The sequence below is a fragment of the Ursus arctos genome, unplaced genomic scaffold, assembly GCF_023065955.2.
Source record: "Ursus arctos isolate Adak ecotype North America unplaced genomic scaffold, UrsArc2.0 scaffold_22, whole genome shotgun sequence".
In the NCBI taxonomy this organism is placed as follows: Eukaryota; Metazoa; Chordata; class Mammalia; order Carnivora; family Ursidae; genus Ursus; species Ursus arctos.
In genome coordinates this window covers 19,082,810-19,106,728 of record NW_026622897.1, presented here as the reverse complement: position 1 = coordinate 19,106,728, position 23,919 = coordinate 19,082,810, and the positions used below count along the sequence as shown (strand labels likewise).

The window sequence follows — 23,919 nt, the reverse complement described above, 5'->3', positions numbered from 1 at the left end:
TTACTATTCCATTTTATAAAGTTAAGCCAGAGGTAGAAGGAGATTGTGTAATTTGTCTGCAATATTATTAGTAAGTGTGGTATAGATGTGGTATAGAAATAGATGACCTCACTAGCTGAAACGTTACAAAAGACCCAGCAGAACGGTCAGGTACACATTTCCAGTAGATGTTTAGAAGTAAAAACTTCAGAAGGAATATAAGACATTGTAAATTATTTTTGAGATATCTCAGGAAAGAGACAATTGATGTGAGATGCTCCCTCTAGAAAAATTTCAGATAAAGAAATAAAGAATCCTGGAGGCAGAACCCTTGCAGAAAATTTTCCATTTAGGAGTATGGGAAGAAAGAGGGAAATAAACAGTATAATAGAGTTCCCTTCAGAGATGAAGATGACAGGGAGATGGGAGTTCATTTTTGGCTCTGTCGTGGGAGATGGACTATCCCTAGAGTGATGAGAAACCTCGAGTAAATTTGTAGTCTCTAAGGAACTAAAGGCAGATGCATGGTCTAGGGTGTAAATACAATCCTCTTATTTCCCATTTCCACATAGAATCTAATCCCAAGGGGAAAAGACTGAGTAAGCTTCTACTCTGTTTATAAGCAGACGCATTATATCATTAAACTCACATTCAATCATCTGTATCTTATCAAGTGGCAAATGAGATAAAAATAAAGACTATTTTCTTCTGCTGCTTGAGAAAACTCAAAGTCATCAGAAATTATGATCTGTAGTTTAGAAAGATTTCTAGGGCATACCTGAAATTAAGTGTATGCAACATCCTTTCAGAATCAAAGCCTCAGAACCTGAAATTGCCTTTCCAGGACTGCAGGGGTTAAGAACAATGATAAGGAAGCACTGAAATATTCTGGCCTAAGGGGGTGAGTTCTTGAATCCCATTTGTATGAATGTCCCTCTGTGAGGTGGAAATCCAGAGATCAAAGATATGCAACTTTCTTTTTCATTTTGTTCAGTTCTGAAATTAAAATGAGGAAGAATCTGTTCAAGGGGAGATGAGGGGATGTTCAGAGACTTAAGGGGTTCAGGGTACAATATCTCTGTCAGTAAGTTCCCCCTCCATGGATGGAACTCTCACTCTTCTGGATTTATGGCTTTTATTCTGTGACATGGGGGTTGTCCTAGACTCTGGTACCTGAGTTTTGAATTAGATAGAGTGTTCTTGTCTCCACCACACCAAGTCTAATGTGCATTAGAGACCAGTAACAAGTTAGAGGACCTTTACCTCCATTTTTACTTGATGGGAGGTTGAAGTGAAGGAAGAGATGGTGCGTTCAGAGAAGGACAATTGTGTCTTGGTCCATCCTGCTTCTCCCTTCTCCCTTGTCTTTTCCAGCAGTCATGTTTGTATGTGGTAGGACTGGACTTCCCTCTCTAGGCTAAATTGTGGTACTCTTTGCTCTATTTAGCTTACAACCCTCTAATAAAGGGGGCAGTTAGTATTTCTCAGTATCACAATAGAGGTAATGGCAAATTTTTGTGTCCAGATTTGGTTAGTCTCAGATATTCCCAGTATATATTCCCTTTTGTAGGTTGAGATATTGTGGGAAGAGCTGGCTTTTTCTCTAATGTAATCCTGTTTTCCTGTGCTCACAGATCCCTTGGAGAAGAATGGCTCCTACAAACTCCTCTTTTGTGACTGAATTCATCCTGGTGGGGCTCACAGACCTACCAGATCTCCAGCTCCCCCTGTTCTTCTTGTTTCTAGTCATGTATATGGTTACTGTGTTGGGAAATTTGGGCTTAATAACTCTAATTGGGCTGAATTCACACCTCCACACCCCCATGTACTTTTTCCTCTTCAATTTGTCCTTCATAGACCTCTGTTATTCTTCTGTGTTTACACCCAAAATGCTGACTCACTTCACATCAAAGAAGAATATTATCTCCTACAGGGGATGCATGACTCAGCTTTACTTTTTCTGTTTTTTTGCTATTTCTGAATGCTATGTGCTGACATCAATGGCCTATGATCGCTATGTGGCCATCTGTAACCCACTTTTGTATCATGTTGCCATGTCCCCCAAAGTGTGTTCCAGCCTTACGCTTGGTTCATATTTGATGGCATTTTTGGGTGCTATGGCTAACACTGGTTGCATGCTGAGACTGACCTTCTGTGATGCAGCCGTTATCAACCATTATTTGTGTGATATATTCCCACTGCTCCAGCTCTCCTGCACAAGCACTTATGTCAGTGAGCTGGTGGTTTTCATTGTGGTGGGCATTGACATCATTGTGCCCAGTGTCACCATCTTTGTCTCTTATGGTTTCATCCTCTCCAGCATCCTGCGCATCAGCTCCACTGAGGGCAGGTCCAAAGCCTTCAGCACCTGCAGTTCCCACATATTTGCTGTTTCTCTCTACTTCGGATCAGGTGCATTTGTGTATCTTAAACCGTCTTCTGTTGGGTCTATGGATGAGGGAAAAATCTCCTCTATCTTTTATACTAATGTGGTTCCCATGATGAACCCTTTCATTTACAGCTTGAGAAACAGAGACATTAAACTCGCTCTTGCAAAAACCCAGAGTAGGAGAGAGTTTTGATCAGAATCACTGTCTGTGTGTATAGTTATAGGACTGGTATATTTTATTTTTTTTCATCAGAATAGTTTAGGTGGGAGTGTTCATATCCTATATCTTTGTTACCACTGTGAAGGAAATTGATTTTTGTCAGTTTGTTTCCAATTTTTTTTGGCTGGGTACAGTATACTTTGTTGATGGTACATGACAAGGTAGGGCTCTCCAATTCCCTCCTCTACTTCAGGGATTCCGGGATGGAAACTGTGTAGAGGTGTGGAAATTCTCTGTGTGTTGGGGCATGTACTCCCCACCAGCTGAGAGCATCTTTCTTCTTGTTCTGTCTAGGGCTGTTGGTTCAGTGGGCTCTTATTCTTTGGCAGCCATATAGCCCATGAAGTTCACCAATGTGTTGCTGTAGCCAAATTCATTACCATACTAGAATATGAACTTGATTAAGTCGTCATTGAGGGCAGTATTAGCCCCAGAATTGAAGGTGGAAGAATGGGTGTCATTGTCAAAGTTGCAGGAGACTACCTGGTTCTCAATGGAGCCCAGGATGCCCTTGAGGCGGCCCACCGATGCCTGCTTCACCAGCTTCTTGATGTCATAGTACTTGCAGCTTTCTCCATTTGTCAGCTCAGATCCACGACTGACACCTTGCGGGAGGGGACATGGAAGGCCATGCCAGTGAGCTTCCTATTCAGCTCAGGGATGACCTTGCCTACAACCTTGGCAGCATCAGAAGCAGGAATGATGTTCGGGGAAGCCCCTCAGCCATTATGCCACAGTTTCCCAGCCGGGCCTGGCATAGTCTTCTTGGTGGCAGTGATGGCATGGACTGTGGTTATGAGTCCCTCCATGATGCCAAAGTTTTCATGGATGACCTTGGCCAAAGAGGCCAAGCAGCTGGTGCTGCAGGCATTGCTGATAATCAAACTTATCATGGTTCACACCCATCAGAAACAGGAGGGCATCAGTAGAATGGGCAGAGATGGTGACCCTCTTGGCCCCAGCTTCGGGTAAGGCAGAGTCTTCTCCAGTGGACTCCCTAGTATACTCAGCGCCAGCATCGCCCCATTTGATGTTGGTGGGATCTTGTTCCTGGAAGATGGAGATGGGCTTTGCATTGATGACAAGTTTCCTCTTCTCTGCCTTGACTGTGCCTTTGAGTTTGCCATGGGTGGAATCGTACTGTAACAAGTAGGTCATATAGTTGAGATCAGTGGTGTCCTTGGTGGCAACAGCATCCACTTTGTTACAGTTAAAAGCAGTCCTGGTGACCAGGTACCCAATACGGCCAAATGTACTTACTCCGACCTTTACCGTCTTGTCTTTGGGATGGTGCTGTCACTGCACCAGAAGATGTGGCTGTGTGTCAGACAGGGAGGAGCAGAGAGCCCAATTTTTTTTCCAGTTTTTTGATAGAAGATCTTCCCTCCCCATCATTTTCACAATGTCTTCTCCTTTTTACCACTTTAACCATTTATGAATAAAATCAACAAACAAATTTATCTCTGTTTTTAACATTGTCATTATGGAATTTGTTTTTTTCTCCTGGAAGAGTATAAATAGGTTTATAAATGATCATGTAAAGTAACAGTAGGGTGATCTTGTACTTTGTGTGGGGGGTTCTTACACTGTGCTATTAGAATCAGGAATCAGATAGTCTGTACTCCTGTCTAAACCCTTTCCTGGCCTATAATGTGCCTCCTTGAGATGTCAGTGTTTCACAGATACAGCAGGTACCAGAACATCCATAAAATATAATCCACTTTCCAGCTAAACACTATGTGTTAAGCCTCTTTTGGCACAGATTTTGTATTTACCATAGGACACATAGTGATCCTCAATATTTATTTATTGCATAGACATAACACAGAAGCTGAGAAAAATTAATGAGTTAAGTCATATAGCTTACTAAGGAAACACCTAGATAAACTGTAGTCTTCTGATTTCATGTCTACTGCTCTTTCAAATATACTTTTTGTTTACTTCATTTTATTATTTTTATTTTTATTTTATTTCAGTAGTCCTGAAATATGAGAAAACTTTTTGTTTTGAAAGTTGGCTGTGCTTTGTTGGCTTACACATGAATATCCCTCAGGGTAGTGGTTGTTATAGGAGAATAGTTTGATAGTTTTTCTTGTCAAAGACAAGTCCTATTAGGCTAGGATAGTTGAGAGAGGATTGACTAAACAGGGAGCTTTTTTGCAAATTAATTAAAAAAAGACATTTTAGAATGTTTGCAAGTACTAGTAATTCAGAGACTAGGGCATGGGAGAGAAAGGAACCCAGCTACAAATCATTAGGACAGGACCCAAAAACCGCATGGTCAATAAACAAGAAATCTCTCTGTAGCAAAGGACAATGAGGTTTAAAACCACATTTCATCTGACTTTGTATCCTGTTCTTTAGGGTAATGCTATTTCCCCCCAGTGTTTATACATCTTTGATAAAACTTATAATGCACAATGATCCTACATTAATAGGGAAATGTTTTGGGGAATGAAGGCCAAAAGGCCAAATTGGTCTCCACATTTATGAGGAACCAGGAACACAGAGGACAGGAGATATAGCGTTTGGTATACAAAACTCAAATTAAGATGAAGAAATTTAGAAAGCAAATCATGGGTAAAAGACAACTCTTTCTGTGACTCTTCCTTTCTAGAAGGCTCTAGAAATATTATAAAGACCACAGGATTTCTCTGGGTGGGATAAAAGCACAAGTCACTTGATATTTAAACCAGGTGATGGGTATTAAGGAAGGCACGTGTTGTGATGAGTACTGGGTATTATACACAACTAATGAATCATTGAACACTATACCAAAAATTAATGATGTACTCTATGGTAGCTAACTGAACATAATAAAAAAAATAAACAGGTAAACTAGCAGGGCTGGATGACCTGGGAACAGCTAAATCACTCCTGTTTTTGTTGACTTCTGTGTGCTACTCCTGTATGGATGTTAAGTTACAAAAACCCTGAAATTGCAGCTGGGAGAGCAATGACAGCTTGAAAGAAACATTTGGTGGATAAACCAAATTGTGCTAGTTTCTTTTCTTCAATAGGATGTTGGATTATTTTTCTTTTGAGAAAACACAAAAAGATGACTACTCTAAAAGTCCTTAATCCTAAATTATATTCCTGAAACCAATATTACACTCTTTGTTAACTAACTGGAATTTAAATAAAAACTTGAACTGAGGGTTTCAGAGGGGAGGGGGGTGGGGGACTGGTGTAGCCCGGTGATGGGTATTAAGGAGGGCACATGTTGCACGGAACACTGGGTGTTATACGCAAACAATGAATCACGGAACTACATCAAAAACTAATGATGTACTGTATGGTGACTAACATAACATAATAAAAAATTAAAATAAATAAATAAATAAAAACTTGAAACAAAAAATGCTTAATCCTTAATTAAGTTATAATTTAAATATTTCTAAGATAACTTTAATAATATTTAATATTTTACCGCTTTTCTGATTTCCGCTCAAGATTTAGTTATTGTGAAATTTAGCGTAACTGGTTTGTCAGCTTGTTTGTGTTTTAGAAGTTTGGCATCGCTAAAACCTTGAGTATGGTTTTATTTATTTATTATTATCAATTTTAAAAAAGTAATTTATTTTTCATTGAAGTATAGATGACATGCAATATTCTTTTAGTTGACATACAATATTCTTGACATACAATGTTCTATTAGTTTCACACATTAGTACATCGTAGTGATCTGACATATTTTACACTACCAACTGCTCACCATGGTAAGTGTAGTTACAGTCTGCCGTCATAGAGTTATTGACTTACGGTTTTAATCGACCTCTCACACCACATCCCCTGACCTCCAGATCAACATGCTTGATTTTCATATAACAAGTTCTATGTATACAAAATAGTTGATTTTTGTTGTTTTTTTAAATTTTGCTTTTCTTTTACTTAGAGTCTGTTTTGATGAAATTGTATTCCTTATTGAAAAAGGTATGTCAGCACGTAAATAATATTTGTGCTATTTAGGAACCGTTACAGACATTGCAAAGGTGCATCCCGTTTGTTACATATTTTATCACTATTGGAGGTAGCTAAAAGTATATGTTAACCCTGATCACTAATCTTTCATTTGAGAAGCCTCGAAATACAAATGCAATCAGCTTCAATTTCAGAAAAAGACTTTCAGAAATGATAATTTTTTTATGGCAGAAAGAATAAACTTTCGAACTAAATTCCATGTTTTCAGGTTATTTGGGGAAAAGTTCATTAAAATTGTTACATAAGTTATAAAGACAGTTTATAAAGTTAAGATTTACAACGTTGTCATAAAAGCAATTTAGCTGACAGTTTTCTGGTTAGTAATTTAAACATTATATATGTTTGGGACTTTTTTTAAAAGGAGGAGAACCAAGTCAAATGTGTTACATGCACAGCAAAGTTGTCCCTTATGATTTTTGCTTTTTGTGTGCTATGTGAATGGCCGTGAAGGAAGTTATGAGAAGAAGTATGAGTCTACGGAAATTGTCACAACTAAGAGTCAAGCAGGTAAGTGATGGGATTTGTCCCTACCTGTGTCCAAGGACAGAGCCATCTCTGAATCAGTATGAGAGTTTGGACTTTCTTGGCAATAACAGAAAATGATCCTCCTACTTCAGGACCCGAAGCAGAGCTGATTCCATTCTGGATTTGTGCAATATAAACTTTCTGTAAGTGAGCTGCTCGTGTTGCTCAGCCAGGTTTGAAATGAGCACGATCAGGGTGCACTAAGGTTCAAGCATCATGAAAAGCAGAAGTACAAAGGGTTCTGAGTTCCATGCCCTTTTAATTGCTGAACCCTTAAATTTATTGAACCTCATTATCCACTTCTTCTGACTGCCTCCTTAAACACACACACACACACACACACACACACACACACACACACCCCTACACATAGTGTTCAAGTCATATTTTATGAGATCACTGCCATTGCATGGTATGCAACCCACTTTCAGGTAGATGGTTCCTGGTTCCAGCTCCTGAGAGGAAGGGCTGAGCAGGAAGTACTTGCTGAATCTACGAAAAGGAAATAGTTTTTGCTTTAATCAGTTGCTTGTTCATAGAAACACACGCACATGCACACACATACGTACTGACACATACATGCACATTCCTTGCATACACACACACACACACACACACACACACAAACACACAGCATTTTATACCTCTGAGTACCTAGCAATGTGTGGCATTGGGGTGTATGTTACAAATATAAATAAATCATGATAAGAGAATGATATAAATGTAGGTTTTCATAATACAACAGAGTAGATAGATTCTAATATCAGTTCTGTATGGTCAAAATTTCTTCTTAAAATTGATTTTGTTGAATTGATGTCCATGTTGGGAGACACACATGGTTATTTTTCCCTGAGTCTAGCATAAGTTTGTTTTTCTTTTGTGCATTGGGACATGTCATTGTATTATCAGCTGACCACCAGATGAAGTAGTTGGTTGATTTGCAGGGCTTTGCTGTACAAAATATGTATCTTTAAATATTAAAATCATACCCAGTGTGAAGTTTTACCTTCTGAGGGAGAGACTCTCATCTTCCTCAGTGAGTAGAATGGCTGGGGGCATCAGAGGGGCTGCTGAACTTCTGTCTCTGACATAAAGGTAAATTAACCCACTTCCAATAGTAATATAGAGATGTGCAGGGTGTTCCAAATGTTCTTAATGTGTTTTAGTGTTTTCTGCTCTGTCACATCTGTCAGTTCTTCTATTTCAAAGGGAAATAATGTGAGATAAAGAGGAGAGGGAAGCTTAATTTTCATTTCATAGTTGATGAAACTGATGGGGAGATGTCATCATAGTTTGTCTCAAATTACAGCTTTTAAGTGGTAGAGCTGAGACTAGGCCTTGGTGTTTTGATTCTGAATATAAGAGCATATTATTATTTGTATTATTAATCAATGACTGTACTTTTAAATATCCATGAAACATGAAAATAGTTTCAGTGAATGAAAAGTCTCAGAACACAAATAAAAGCAACATGCTAAACTAAGCAAAAAGTCAAAGTATCTTTCCTATTTTATATTTGGAAGCTCTATTGCCTGATTTAGAACATGTGAATATATTCTTATATTATACTGGCCTTCACGATATGTGGAAACACGTAAGGGTAGACTATAATAATCATTTCCACATTCTCTTCGTCCTTCTTCTGGCTGGACATGGAACACCATGAGGGCCCACTTAAGTGATGAAGCTGTGAACAAAAGCTGGAGCATGATTGCAACAGTATCAAGGTGGAGAATGGGAGGACCTAGGGGCACACAGAGGGCTCTGGGACCTGAAATAGTCTATTTATAGGTCTGCATGCTCATTATAAGCTGCTCAGTTTATAATAATGGTTGAAGTGTCTATTTTGTAGACTGATATATGTATGTATGCTAACTTTCATAGTAAATTAAGGCTGAAAAACTTGGATTCTACCTTTATTTAAATTAAATATTAAAGTACTCAAAAAGCCAAGACTCAGAATAAAGGCTCAGGTGAAGGGAACAGGGTTCCAAGTACAAAATAGAATGGCTCGCACAGAAGAAACCAAAAATAGAGTAGTGTGGAGTAATGCAAACCAGTTCGGAGCAGAGATGGTGCTTTTACTACACTCAACGAAACATTTCCACCAGGTTCTGCAGGAGGAGCAAAGTCCATAGAGAACCCCATTGTATAGGTCTGTAGAGGGTTATATGTCATTATGTTTAGGTTAATGTACAGAGGAGATGGTTCTCCTATACATTATATATTTTCATTTTCTTAACCCCTTCTGCATTCTTGACAAAGTCTTAAAGAACTTCTTTAGGTATTATTTTGACAGTGGTGTGATGATTATAATTTGGGAATATAGAAAAAAATGAATATATTTAGGCATAGAGAAAGGACCGCTTCAATCAGCAGAGTTATTATAAAGCATGATGATTGAAACAGACCCAGATATCACACTCATTATTCAAGTTTAGAGGTGATTCAGCAGTTAGTAAATTGCATTGAGTCCAGAGTGTTGGGTTAGAGTGTTTTATATCTCACCTGCCTAGATAAGCATTGTTCCTGGAAATTGGTATAGGCCTGAGTTTGAGGGTAGAAGTCAGTTTGGCTCAGTTAAGTAAAGTGGTCAGTGGATAAGTAGTTGACTTTTGGTGTATGTATATGTATACTCATTATGCAATTTTTCTGGGTTTTATCTTTGCATAAATTGTCAGAGTATTGGGAAGTTGCCATGATTTGGGAATTTTTCAGCCTTTTTTTTCTTTGAATATGTTTTCTGGTTCTTTCTCACTCTCTTCTCCTATTGGGGTTTCTAACTGCATATATTGATGCCCTTGGTAGCATCCAGTAAGTCCCTCAGGCTTTATTCACTATTTTTGTTCTTTTTTTCATTTTGCCATTCTGACTGAATAATTTACAGTGACCTTTAATCAAATTCAAGATCCTGTCTTTTGTTCAGTCTCTTGAAACTCTTTGCTGAATTTTTGAGTTCAGATACTGTATTCTTCAGTTTCATGATTTCTGTTTAATACTTTTAAACAGTTTTAAACAGTTTTTTCAAACAGTTTTCTGTCCCGTGTTGCAATTTCCTTTGGTTTGTGTGTTGTTCTCTGCCTCCAGCGAGCATCTTTATGATAGTTATTAATTCTCTGTCATGTAAGTCACATATTTTGATTTCATTAGTGTCCGTTTGTGGAGATTTCTCTTATTCCTGTTTGGAAGGATTTCAACTTGTCTTCATTTTCATTGACTCTCTGCACTGGTGTCTGCCCTTGAGATAAAACACGCACCTGTCCTAACATTCACGGCCTGGCCTTGGACTAGAGAAGCTACCACCAATAAACCTGGTCAGAGACTTTGGAGGCCTCTCAATTTAGTGCAGTCTAAACCTCTTTCTTTGTTCTTAGTTGCAGCGCTCCCTGCTTCTCCCTGTCTCCCCCCACCCCATCCATTGTGTGCCAGGTTGTGTCTGTGTTCTAAAAAAATCAAGACTGAAGCCAATTCCTCAGGCAGCTCACAGATATGTAGTATTACTGGACGCATCGTGCGTATCTTTCCCTCTCCAGAGAGAAGCTGTCAGAAAGGGCTTTTCAATCACTTACTCTATGCTGAGCCAAGGGAAGGAGCTCTGGTGACTTCTAGCCCACACCACCAACTTTTTTGTCTCTCTCCATGGGCAGGTAAAACATGCTGAGTCCTGTATCCCCCTGCTTTCTGACACAGACTATCTAGAAGCTGGACTCCTAGGCACACGTAATAAAAGTTGGGGCATTGGACAGATGGTGCAATTCTTTCCCTCCCCAGGGAGAGGTCAGGAACTGGGGTCTTGTCCCACTTTGAAGGTGCTGTGCGAGGATAATTGTTATAAAAAGAGGATATCTAGAATTTCCCTAAAATGTTAGGGGATGTGTGTAGCTTCATTGTTTAACTCGGAATAGGCCTACCTTAACTACTGTCTGAATTTCTTATGAAGGGAATATGTATGTGAAACATTTTTGAATCAGGGTGTTCACGGAGGGCAGGAAGTTCTAGGGCTCCTCTTCTGCCAAGTTGCTCACCTGGAAATGGGCATTTATTTTTGGCTCCTCTTGGGGGATGTGCCATCCCTAGAGTGGAGGGAAACCTTGAGTAAAATTTTGAGTCCCTAAGGAATTAAGGACACATTGTGGTCCTTTGTGTAACTACATCCCCTCAAGACCCTATTACACCAGAAACCATTCCCTGCGGAACAGACCGAGCAAGCTTCTGCCCTGTTTATAGCTGAGTTCATTATATCATCACACTCACCCTTAAGTCTTCTGTGATTTACGAATTGGCAAAATGATAATAATAAAGGCTGTTAATTTTGGTCTGCTGCTTAAGAGGACTCATAATCAGAAATTGTTATCTGAGGTTCCGAAGGATTTGCAGGGCTCATCAGAATTTACATGTGAGCTGTGTCCTCATAGAATCCAAGGGAGCAAAGCCAGAGAGACTAAATCTGCCCTTTCAGAACCACAGGGGTAATACCAGTAAGGAGTCACCGAAGTGTTCTTGCCTAAGGAAGGTGAGTTTCTGAATTCCATTTATGTTCATGTCCTTCTATTGTGATGGAAGTCTAAGGATCTAAGATATTCCACTTTCTTTTTTTTTTTTTAAAGATTTTATTTATTTATTTCACAGAGATAGACACAGCCAGCGAGAGAGGGAACACAAGCAGGGGGAGTGGGAGAGGAAGAAGCAGGCTCATAGCAGAGGAGCCTGACGTGGGGCTCGATCCCATAACGCCGGGATCACGCCCTGAGCCGAAGGCAGACGCTTAACCGCTGTGCCACCCAGGCGCCCCTAAGATATTCCACTTTCTTTCCAGTTTTACAGTCTTCAGACTCAGATGAAATTGGTCGTAGGACCTGTTTAGGGGAGGGTGATGGCGCAGGGAAGATTCAGAGACATTACTAGTTTGAAAGGATGCAATTTATTGGTCATTGATGGGACTCTCACTCTGGTACATTCATTGTTTTTACTCTGTACATGGGGCAGGAACTTTAACTCTCAAGACTCTGGTCCTTTATTTTTGGATTAGAACAATGTTCTTCATTCCCACCACATGAAGTCCAATCCCCATGAAAGCCAGCACCAGATTGGTGGGGTTGCTGCCTCCAGTTTACTGGTTAGGGGAGGGGTCGTGTGGTCAAAGAAATGAAATGAGAGAAGGCAATTCTCTCCTGGTCCAATCTTCTCCGTTAACCTTTGGTTTCAGAGCAGTCCTGTTGGCGTATGGAACCCCTGGCCGTCATTTTGTAGGCCAGGTTTTGATGCTCTTTGCTTATACAGTTTATAAAGACTCTAATAAGGGAATGGCCATGTCACTAGATTCATGATAATGGCAAAGCAGATTCTGTGGGTGCTCCAGAATTACTCCAGTTTGGGGTAATCTCAAATATTTCCAGCACAAACCCAACTCTTGTGAAAGAGATATGATCAGAAAAGTTGAATTGTTCTCCGTGTAATGTTTTTCTCCTGTGTCCACAGATCCCTTTAGAGAAGAATGGCTCCTGGAAATGCTTCCTTTGTGACTGAATTCATTCTGATGGGGCTCACAGACTTACCATATCTCCAGCTCCCTCTGTTCTGCCTGTTTCTAATCATGTATGTTTTCACTGTGTTGGGGAATGTGGGCTCGATAACTCTAATCGGGCTGAACTCACACCTCCACACCCCCATGTACTTTTTCCTCTTCAATTTGTCCTTCATAGACCTCTGTTATTCTTCTGTGTTTACACCCAAAATGCTGACTCACTTCACATCAAAGAAGAATATTATCCCCTACGGGGGATGCATGACCCAGCTGTACTTTTTCTGTTGCTTTGGTATTTCTGAAGCTTATGTGCTGACATCAATGGCCTATGATCGCTATGTGGCCATCTGTAACCCACTTTTGTATCATGTTGCCATGTCCCCCAAGATGTGTTCAATCCTTATGCTTGGTTCTTACTTGGTGTCATTTTTGGATGCCACAGCTCACACAGGATGCATGCTGAGACTGACCTTCTGTGATGCAAACACCATCAACCATTATTTGTGTGACATCCTCCCTCTGCTCCAGCTGTCCTGCACAAGCACTTATGTCAATGAGCTGGTGGTTTTCATTGTGGTGGGCATCAATGTGATTGTGCCCAGTGTCACCATCTTTGTCTCCTATGGTTTCATCCTCTCCAGCATCCTGCGCATCAGCTCCACTGAGGGCAGGTCCAAAGCCTTCAGCACCTGCAGTTCCCACATAGTTGCTCTTTCTCTCTTCTTTGGCTCAGGTGCATTTATGTATCTTCAACCATCTTCTGCTGGGTCTATGGATAAGGGGAAAATCTCCTCTGTCTTTTATACCAATGCGGTTCCCATGATGAACCCTTTCATTTACAGCTTGAGAAACAAGGACATTAAACTTGCTGTGAGAAAAACTCTGAGTAGGATAATGAATTGATCAGAAACAGTGTCTGTCTGTGTAGTTTGTTGCACATGGGGATTCTGTGTGTTTAAGTAAAATACCTTTAGTGGCAATCTTCTTAGCATTTTTCCTAGTATGGTAAAGGAAGATAGAGTCTCACAATTTATTTTTAGTCTTTATAAAGTAGGTCTTCCTCTTCTCCTCACCAATACCATATAATCTTCTCCACCTTTTTGTTCTGTTTAGTAATAGCAGTAAGTAATAAACATGTCTTTTCCCCCCCATTTTCATTATCAACTTGTTTTTTCCTCTGAAACATGAAGTGGTCTTTAAAGTATTGAATTTGAAGGGTGGCATTGTATTATTGTGTGTGTTTTTATCTGCCACTTGGTATTAGAATATGTATCAAGGCACTTGGGTGGCTTGGTTAAGCATCTGCCTTTGGCTCAGGTCATGATATTGGGGTCTTGGGATTGAGTCCTGTATGGGGCTCCCTACCTAGCGGGGAGCCTGCTTCTTCCTCTGCCTCTGCTGCAATGCCTTCTTTTGCTCTCTCGTCCTTTCTCTCAAATAAATAAATAAATAATCTTTTAAAAAAAGAATATGTATCAGATAATCTGTTTGTAATCTCATTTTTCCATCCTCCAGTTGGGAAGAATATGTCTCCTTTCAATGCCGGAGGTTGAAGATTCCATATAGCAATCAAGGTTAATCCATTTTCATATGTAGACATCATGTACCAAGAGTTTTCTTTTGGCAGACTTTTCTTTTTTACCTTTTTACAGTGAAAGCAACACATAACTGATTATTGTATGGCTGGGCAAGAGAAGCTCAGAGTAGTTAGATTTACCTGAAGTCACACAGCTTTTATAAAGTAGGAGTTTAGACTAAATTCTTAGCCTTCTAATTTCACATCTGCTACTCTTTGTAGTCTATTTTGCTCTACTTTATTATTATTTTTTTAATTTTAAGTTTTTTTTTTTTTTAATTCCAGTTAGTTAACATATGGTGTAATATTAGTTTCAGGCATAGAATTTCATGATTTATCACTTGCATCCAATACCCAGTTCTCATCACAACCAGTTCCCTCCTTAATCGCCATCTCCCATTTAACCTATCCCTCTGCCCTCCTCCCCTCCAGCAGCCTGTTCGTTGTCTTTTGTCAAGAATCTGTTTTATTGTTTGTCCTCTTTCCCCCCCACACATTCATTTGTTAGTTTCTTAAATTCCACATGAGTGAAATCATATAGTATTTGTCTTTCTATGACTGACTTATGTCATTTAGCATAATACTCTTTAGCTCCTTGCACATCTTTGTAAATGGCAATATTTCATTCTTTTTATGGCTAATATTCCAGTGTGTGTGTGTGTGTGTGTGTGTGTGTGTGTGTATGCCACATCTTCTTTATCATTTCATCATTCAGTGGATATCTGGGCTCCTTCCATAATTTGGCTATTGTTGATGATGTTGCTGTAAACATCGGGGTGCATGTATACTTTGAATCAGTGTTTTTGTGTCCTTTAGGTAAATGCCTACTATTGCAACTGCTGGATCATAGGTTAGTTCTATATTTATCCTTTTGAGGAACCTCCATTTTGTTTTCAAGAGTGGCTGCAGCAGTTTGCATTCCCACCAACAGTGTAAGAACATTCCTCTCTATCCTTATCCTCATCAACCTCTGTTGTTTCCTGTGTTGTTGATTTTATCCATTCTGACAAGCGTGAGATGTTATCTCGTAGTTTTGATTTGTATTTCTCTGATGATGTGTCATGTTGAACATCTTTTCATGTGTTTGTTGGCCATCTCTATGTCTTGTTTGAAAAATGTGTATTCATGACTTCTCATTTTTTAACTGCGTTATTTGTTTTTTTGGGTGTTGAGTTTTTCTATATTTTGGATAGTAATCCTTTATCAGATAATGTTATTTGCAAATACTTTCTCCCATTCTAAAGGTTGTGCTTTAGTTTTGTTGATTGTTTCTTTCATTGTGCAGAAGCTTTTTATCCCAAAAGTTCATTTTTGCCTTTGTATCCCTTGCCCCGGAGGCATATCTATCTTACATTATGTCTTTCATCCATTTTGAATTTATTTTTTTGTATGGTATAAGAGAGCGATCCAGTTTCATTCTTTTGTATGTTGCTGTCTTGTTTTCCAGACGCCATTTTTTGAAGACACTGTCTTTTTTCCATTGGATGTTCTTTCCTGCTTTGTCGAAGATTAGTTGAGCACATATTGTGGGTCCATCTCTGGGTTTTCTCTTCTCTTCCGTTGATCTATGTGTCTGTTTTTGTGGCACGACCATTCTGTCTTGATCACTACAGCTTTGTTTTTTTAATTTTTTTTAAATTCATGTTTATTTTTCACTTGAGGTACATGAATTTTCCTTTTTTTAATAATAATTTTTTACTATGTTATGTTAGTCACCATACAGTACATCCTTAGTTTTTGATGTAGTGTTTCATGGTTCATTATTTGCATATAACACCCAGTGCTCCATGCCCTATGTGCCCTCTTTAATACCCATCACCGGCCTATCCCAATCCCCCATCCCCCTCTCCTCTGAAGCCCTCAGTTTGTTTCCCAGAGTCCATAGTCTCTCATGTTTCAATCCCCCTTCTAATCACTACAGCTTTGTAATGTAACTTGAGGTACAGAATTGTGATGCCTTGTGCTTTACTCTATTTTTCAAGATTGCTTTGGCTATTCAGGGACTCTGTGGTTCCATACAATTTTAGGGTTGTTTGTTCTAGCTCTGTGTAAGATGCTGGTGGTATTTTGAGAGAGATTGAATTAATGTGTAGATTGCTTTGGGTAGTACAGACATTTTAACATATTTGTTCTTCCAATCCACACACATGGAATGCTTCCCATTTCTTTGTGTCATCCTGTATTTCTTTCATCAGTGTTTCATAGTTTTCAGAGTGCAGATCTTTTACGTGTTTGGTGTGTTTTATTCCTAGGTATCTTATGGTGTTTGGTGCAATGTGAATGGGATTGATTCCTTGATTTCTCTTTCTGCTGCTTCCTTATTGGCATATAAAAATGCAACAGATTTCTCTATATTGATTTTGTATCCTTCATCTTTAACTGAATTCATGTGTCAGTTCTAGGATTTTTTTGGCCGATTCTTTGGGTTTTCTATGTCAATTACTATATTGTCTGCAAATAGTGAAAGTTTGATTTCTTCCTTCCAGATTTGGATGCCTTTTATTTCCTTTTGTTGTCTGATTGCTGAGGCTAGGAATTCTAGTACTATCTTAAATAGTAATGGTGAGAGTGGGCATCCATGTCCTTTTCCTGAGTATAAAGGAAATTCTGTTTTTCCCCCAACAAGGATGATATTATCTGTGGAGTTTCATATATGGCTTTTACTTTGTTGAGGTATATTCTCTCTATCCTAATTGGTTGAGGGTTTTTATCGTGAAAGGATGTTGTACTCTGTCAGATGTTTTTTCTGCCCCTATTGAGAGGATCATATGATTCTTATCCTTTCTTTTATAAATGTGGTGTATCATGTTGGTTGTTTTGCAAATATTGAACCACCCCTGCAGCCCAGAAATACATCTCACTTGATCATGATGAATTCTTTCAATGTACTGCTAGATTGTATTTGCTAGTATTTTGTTGAGAATTCTTGCATTCCATGTTCATCAGGGATATTGACCTGTGGTTATCTTCCTTAGTGAGGTCTTTGTCTGGTTTTGGATTCAGGGTAATGCTAGCCTCATAGATGAGTTTGTAAGCTTTTGTTGCATTTTTATTTTTTGGAATAGTTTGTGAAAAATAGGTATTCACTTTTCTTTAAATGTTTGCTAGAATTTCCCTGTGTAGCCCCCTGTCCCTGGACTTTTGTTTACTGGGAGATTTTTGATTACTAATTCAGTTTCTCTGCTGGTTATTCATCTGTTCGTCATCTGTTCAAGTTTTCTATTTCATCCTGTTTCATTTTTCATAGCTTATATGTTTCTAGGAATTTATCCACTTCTTCCAGATTTCCCAATTTGTTGGCGTATGATTTTTCATCATAGTCTCTTGTAAGTTTTTGTTTCTGTAGTGTTGTTTGTGATTGCTCCTATATTATTTGTGATTTTATTTATTTTGGTCCTTTCTCTTTGCCTTTTGATAAATCGGGCTAGAGGTTTATCAAATTTATTAATTTTTCAAAGTACCAACTCCTGGTTTCATTGATCTATTCTACTTTTGTTGTTGTTTGTTTCTATATCTTTTATTTCCACTCTAACTTTTATTATTTCCCTTCTTCTACTGGTATTAGGCTTCTTTTATCGTTCTATGTCTAGCTCCTTTAACTGTAAGGTTAGGTTGTATATTGAGAGTTTTCTTGCATCTTGAAATAAACCAGTTTTGCTATGCACTTCCCTCTTATGACTACTTTTGCTGCATCCCAAAGGTTTCGGAACATTGTCTTTTCATTTTCATTTGTTTCCATATTTTTTAAAGTTTATTCTTCAATTTTCTGGATGATTCATTCATTCATTCATTCATTCATTCATTCATTCGTAGTATGCTGTTTAACCTCCATGTATTTGTGGTCTTTCCAATATTTTTCTTGTGGTTGACTTCGAGTTTCATAGTGTTGTGATTGGAGAATATGCATGGTTTAATCTCAGTCTTTTTATACTTTCTGAGGCCTGATTTGTGGCCCAGTATGTGGCCTATTCTAGAGAATGTCCCATGCACACTTGAAAGGAATATGTATTCTGCTGCTTTAGGGTGAAATGTTCTCAATGTATCAGTTAAGTCCATCTGGTCTAATGTTTCCTTAAAGCCATATTTTCTTATTGGTTTTCTCCTTAGATGATCTGTCCACTGATGTAAGTGGGGTGTTAAAGTCCCCTACTATTATTATATTACTATCAATGAGTTTCTTTATGTTTGTTATTAATTGATATATTTGAGTGCTCTGATGCTGGGGGCATAAATCTTTACAATTGTAAGATCATTGTTGGATAGTTCCTTTTCTTATGATTTAATGCCCTTCTTCATCTCTTGTTATGGTCTTTGGTTTAAAATCTAGTTTGTCTGATTAAGTATTACTATTTGGCTTTCTTTTGAGGTCCATTTGCATGGTCAATATATCTTTATTCCCTTACGTTATGTCTGCAGATGTCTTTAGGTATATAATGAGTCTCTAAAATGAGGTGGCATAGGTTCTTTTTTTTATCCATTCTAATACCTTATGTCTTTTGATTGGAGCATTTAGTCCATTTACATTCAGAGTAACTATTGATGGATATGAATTTAATGCTATTTTATTACTTGTTTGTCATTGTTTCTGGATATTTTCTCTGTTTCTTTTTAGTCTTCATCACTTTTGGTCTTTCCTTCCCAATCAGAGTCCCCTTTAATATCTTTTGCAGGGCTGGTTTAGTGGTCACAAACTCCTTTAGGTTTTGTTTGTCTGGGAAACTATTTACTGTCCTTCTATTCTGAGTGATAGCTTTCCTGTATAGACTCCTCTAGCCTGCAATTTTTCCCATTCATCATGGAGAATATATCATGCCACTCCCTTCTGGCCCTGCAAGTTTCTCTCGAGAGATCTGCAACTATCCTTATGTGTGTTCCTTTGTAAGTAAGGGGCTTCTTTTGTGTTGCTGCTTTCAGAATTTATTTTGATCAAGTCTTGTCTTAAAGAACTTTTTGAGGCATTATTTTTTTTAAATATTTTTTTTATTATATTATGTTAGTCACCATACAGTACATCCCTGGTTTTTGATGTAAAGTTCGATGATTCATTAGTTGCGTATAACACCCAGTGCACTATGCAATACGTGCCCTCCTTACTACCCATCACCAGCCTATCCCATTCCCCCATCACCCTCCCCTCCGAAGACCTAAGTTTGTTTCTCAGAGTCCATAGTCTCTCATGCTTCTCTCCCTCCTCTGATTACTCCTCTTTCTTTATCCCTTTCTTCCCCTACCGACCTTCCTAGTTCTTAATTTCCATAGATGAGAGAAATCATATGATAGTTGTCTTTCTCTGCTTGACTTATTTCACTTAGCATTATCTCCTCCAGTGCCGTCCACGTTGCAGCAAATGTTGAGAAATTGTTCTTTTTGATAGCTGAATAATATTCCATTGAGGTATTATTTTTTGAAAACTGTGTGATGATAATAATATAGGACTATAGAAAAATGGATATATTTAGGCATAGAGAAAAGACTGTTTCAATCACCAGAGGTATTATAAAGTATAATGATTGAATCAGAACCAGGTATCACAGTCATAATTCAAGTTTAAAGGTGTTTCAGCAGTCTGTAAATTTGTGTTGAGTCCCCGGATACAGATTTAGAGCATTTTATATCTCATCTGCCTAGATAAGCATGGGAATTGGGATAGACTTGAGTTTGACTGTGGAAGTCAGGTTAACACAGTTAAGTAAAGTGGAGAGTGAATAAGTAGTTGATCCTTGGTGTATGTATTCTTCTGGGTTTTACCTTTCTATAAATAGGTCACAGTATCGGGAAGTTTCTATGATTTGGGAATTTTTCAGCCTTTCTTTTCTTTGATTATACTTTCTGGTTCTTTCTCACTGTCCTACTGGGGTTTCTGAAACGCATGTATTAATCCATATGTTGATCCACTTGGTAGCATCCAAAAAGTTCCTCAGGCATTCTTCACTATTTTTCATTCTTTTTTCATTTTGCCTTTCTGACCGAATAATTTTCAGTGAGCTTTAATCAAATTCATGATCCTTTCTTTTGTTGATACCGTTTTCTCTTGAACCCCTCTGCTGTATTTTTTAGTTCAGATATTGTATACTGGAGCTCCATGATTTCTGTTTAATACTTTTAAGCTTTCTGTCTCTGTGTTGAAATTTTCTCTGGTTTGTGTATTGTTCTCTGACTCCAGTGAGCATCTTTATGACCAGTTACCTTGAATTCTCTGTCAGGTAAATCCCATATTAGAGCCAGTTTGTGAAGATTTCTCTTATTCCTTTTTGGACAGTATTTCCACTTGCCTTCATTGACTCTCTACTTGGTGTCTGCACTTTACACAAAACACCCATCTGTGCTAATATTCATGGACTGGCCGTGGAGTAGAGAAGGTACCACCAATAAGCCTGGTCAGAGATTTTGGAGGCCTTTCAATTTAGTGCAGTCTAAACCACTTTGTTTCTTCTTAGCTGCATCCCCTGCATCCCCCCATGCCCCCAGGCATCCATTGTATGGCAGGTTGTGTCTGTGTTCTAAAACAAGCAAGATGGAAGCCAATTCCACAGACAGCTCACAGAGAAGTTGTATTATTGGACACATCATGCAGATTATTTCCTCACCAGACAGAAGCTGTAAGAAAAGGATTTTCAGTCACTTGCTCTATGCTGAGCCAGGGGAAGGAACTCTGGTGACTTCCAGCCCACACCACCAATATTTTATCTCTCTCCATGGACAGGTAAGTATGCTGTGACCTATATCCGCTCTGCTTTCTGACACATAGTATCTAGAAGCCAGTCTTCTGGGCACACCTAAAAAAGTGGGGGCATGGGTATAAGGTGCAATTCCATCCCTCTCCAGGGAGAAGCCAGGAACTGGGAGGGGGGATTATCACAATTTGAAGGTGCTGTGCAGGGATAAGTGTTACAACAAGAGAATTTCCCTAAACCTTCCAATGTGACTAAGTATGTTCTTTGCAGAGAAGCGGACTACCTTAACTATTATCTGGATTTCCTATAAAGGGAATATGTATGTGAAACATTTTTCAATCAGGGTGTTCATGGAGGGTCTGAGGTTCTAGGACTTCCTCTTCTGCCATGTTGCTGAACTGGAAATGGGAATTTATTTTTGGCTTCTCTTGGGATGTCCAATCCCTACAGTGGAGGAAAACCTCAAGTAAAATTCTGAGTCCCTAAGGAATTAAAGACACATTGTGGTCCTTTGTGTAACTACATCCCCTCAATACCCTATTACACCAGAAACCATTCCCTGCGGAACAGACCGAGCAAGCTTCTGCCCTGTTTATAGCTGAGTTCATTATATCATCACACTCACCTTACGTCTTCTGTGATTTACCAGGTGGCAAAATGATAATAATAAAGGCTTTTTATTTTTGTCTGCCACTTGAGAGGCTCATCATCAGAAATTGTTATCTGTGGTTCAGAAGATTTTCTTAAATTAAGTGTGGACTGCGTCCTCATAGAATCCAAGGGAGCAAAGCCACAGAGACTAAATCTGCCCTTTCAGGACCACAGGGGTAAGACTGGTCAGGAAACACTAAGGTGTTCTTGCCTAAGGAGGTGAGTTTCTGAATTCTACTTATATTCACGTCTTCCTTTTGTGATGCAAGTCCAGGGATCTAAGATATGTCACTTTCTTTCCAGTTTTTCTGCCCTCAGACTCACATGAAATTGGTAGAAGGACCTGTTTAAGGGGAGGGTGTTGGTGTAGGGAAGGTTGAGACATTATGTGTTTTCAAGTTTGCAATTTATGGGTCAGTTCATGGACAGAACTCTCACTCTTTACATTTATAGTTTTTACTCTGTGACATGGGGCAGGAACTTAAACTCCCCTAGACTCTGGTCTTTAGTTTTGGATAAGAAATAACATTCTTCATTTCCACCACACCAAGTCCAATCCCTATTAGAGGCCAGCACCAGGTTGGTGGGGTTGCTGCCTCCATTTTACTGGTTAGGGGAGGGGTCATGTGGTCAAAGAAATGAAATGAGAGAAGGCAATTCTCTCCTGGTCCAATCTTCTCCCTTAACCTTTTTTTTTTTTTTTTCACAACAGTCCTGTTGGCACTTGAAAGCACTGGCCTTCATACTGTAGGCCAAGTTCTGAATGTCTTTGCTTATGCTGTTTATAAGGACTCTAGTAAGGGAACACCCATGTCACTAGATTCATGATAATACTAAAGCAGATTCTGTGGGTCCAGTTTGGGCTAGTCTTAAATAGTAACAGTACAAACCCAACTCTTGTGAGAGGAGATATGGTGGGAAATGTTGACTTATTTTCAGTGTAGCTTTTTTCTCCTGTGTCCACAGATCCCTTTAGAGAAGAATGGCTCCTGGAAATGGTTCTTTTGTGACTGAATTCATTCTGATGGGGCTCACAGACTTACCATATCTCCAGCTCCCTCTGTTCTGCCTGTTTCTAGTTATGTATGTGGTCACTGTGTTGGGAAATTTATGCTTGGTAACTCTAATTGGGCTGAATTCACACCTCTACACCCCCATGTACTTTTTCCTCTTCAATTTGTCCTTCATAGATCTCTGTTATTCTTCTGTGTTTACACCCAAAATGCTGACTCACTTCACATCAAAGAAGAATATTATCTCCTACAGGGGATGCATGACCCAGCTTTACTTTTTATGTTTTTTTGCTATTTCTGAGGCTTATGTGCTGACATCAATGGCCTATGATCGCTATGTGGCCATTTGCAACCCACTTTTGTATAATGTTGTCATGTCCCCTAAAGTGTGTTCAATCCTTATACTTGGTTCATACTTGATGGCATTTTTGGATGCCATGGCTCACACAGGATGCATGCTGAGACTGACCTTCTGTGATGCAAACACCATCAACCATTATTTGTGTGACATCCTCCCTCTGCTCCAGCTGTCCTGCACCAGCACTTATGTCAATGAGCTGGTGGTTTTCATTGTGGAGGGCATCAATGTGATGGTGCCCAGTGTCACCATCTTTGTCTCCTATGGTTTCATCCTCTCCAGCATCCTGCGCATCAGCTCCACTGAGGGCAGGTCCAAAGCCTTCAGCACCTGCAGCTCCCACATAGTTGCTGTTTCTCTCTTCTTTGGATCAGGTGCATTTACGTATCTTAAACCATCCTCTGCTGGGTCTTTGGATGAGGGGAAAATCTCTTCTGTCTTTTATACCAATGTGGTTCCCTTGATGAACCCTTTCATTTACAGCTTGAGAAACAAAGACATTAAACTTGCTGTGAGAAAAACTTTGAGTAAGAGACATTTTTGATCAGAAACTGTGTCTGACTTAGTAGTTTGTTTCGCACAGGGGGATTCTGTGTATTTAAATCTAATACTTTTAGTGGCATCTTCTTAGCATTTTTTTCTAATATGGTAACGGATATTTGACTCTCACAATTTTAGTCTTTATGAAATAAGTCTTCTTTTCCTCACCCATATCACAATATGTTCTTTCCCTTTTTGTTCTCTTTAGTAATAGCATTAAGTAATAAACATGTTGTCTCTTTTTTTCCATTTTCATTTTGAAATTGTTTTTTCCTCTAGAACATGGTAATGGTCTTTCAACTATTGAATATACTTAACGAAGGGAGACAGTATATTATTTTGGATGTTCTTTTCTGCCACTTGGTATTAAAATATATATCAGATATTCTGTTTGTAATCCCATTTTCCATCCTCCAGTTGGGAAGAGAGTGTCCCCTTTAAATACCAGAGGTTGACCGTTCCATAATGACAATCAAGGTTAATCCATTT

General features: G+C 38.9%; 3 protein-coding genes and 1 pseudogene across 3 annotated transcripts; 3 read left to right on the top strand and 1 right to left on the bottom strand.

Moving 5' to 3' along the window:
- The first annotated feature begins 1,619 nt into the window (after nt 1–1,619).
- On the top strand, nt 1,620–2,561 carry LOC113259760 (olfactory receptor 145-like). Its single transcript, XM_026505254.1, has one exon. It carries the CDS (start codon nt 1,629–1,631, stop codon nt 2,559–2,561), a length of 933 nt encoding a protein of 310 aa, XP_026361039.1. The 5' UTR covers nt 1,620–1,628.
- Nucleotides 2,562–2,903: 342 nt separating this feature from the next.
- Nucleotides 2,904–9,242, bottom strand: LOC113260184 (glyceraldehyde-3-phosphate dehydrogenase-like; annotated as a pseudogene).
- A 3,346-nt stretch (nt 9,243–12,588) lies between these two features.
- On the top strand, nt 12,589–13,521 carry LOC113259761 (olfactory receptor 8B3-like). Its single transcript, XM_026505257.4, has one exon. It carries the CDS (start codon nt 12,589–12,591, stop codon nt 13,519–13,521), a length of 933 nt encoding a protein of 310 aa, XP_026361042.3.
- Nucleotides 13,522–22,501: 8,980 nt separating this feature from the next.
- On the top strand, nt 22,502–23,434 carry LOC113259762 (olfactory receptor 8B3-like). The gene has a single exon (XM_026505258.4). It carries the CDS (start codon nt 22,502–22,504, stop codon nt 23,432–23,434), a length of 933 nt encoding a protein of 310 aa, XP_026361043.3.
- Nucleotides 23,435–23,919: the final 485 nt, after the last annotated feature.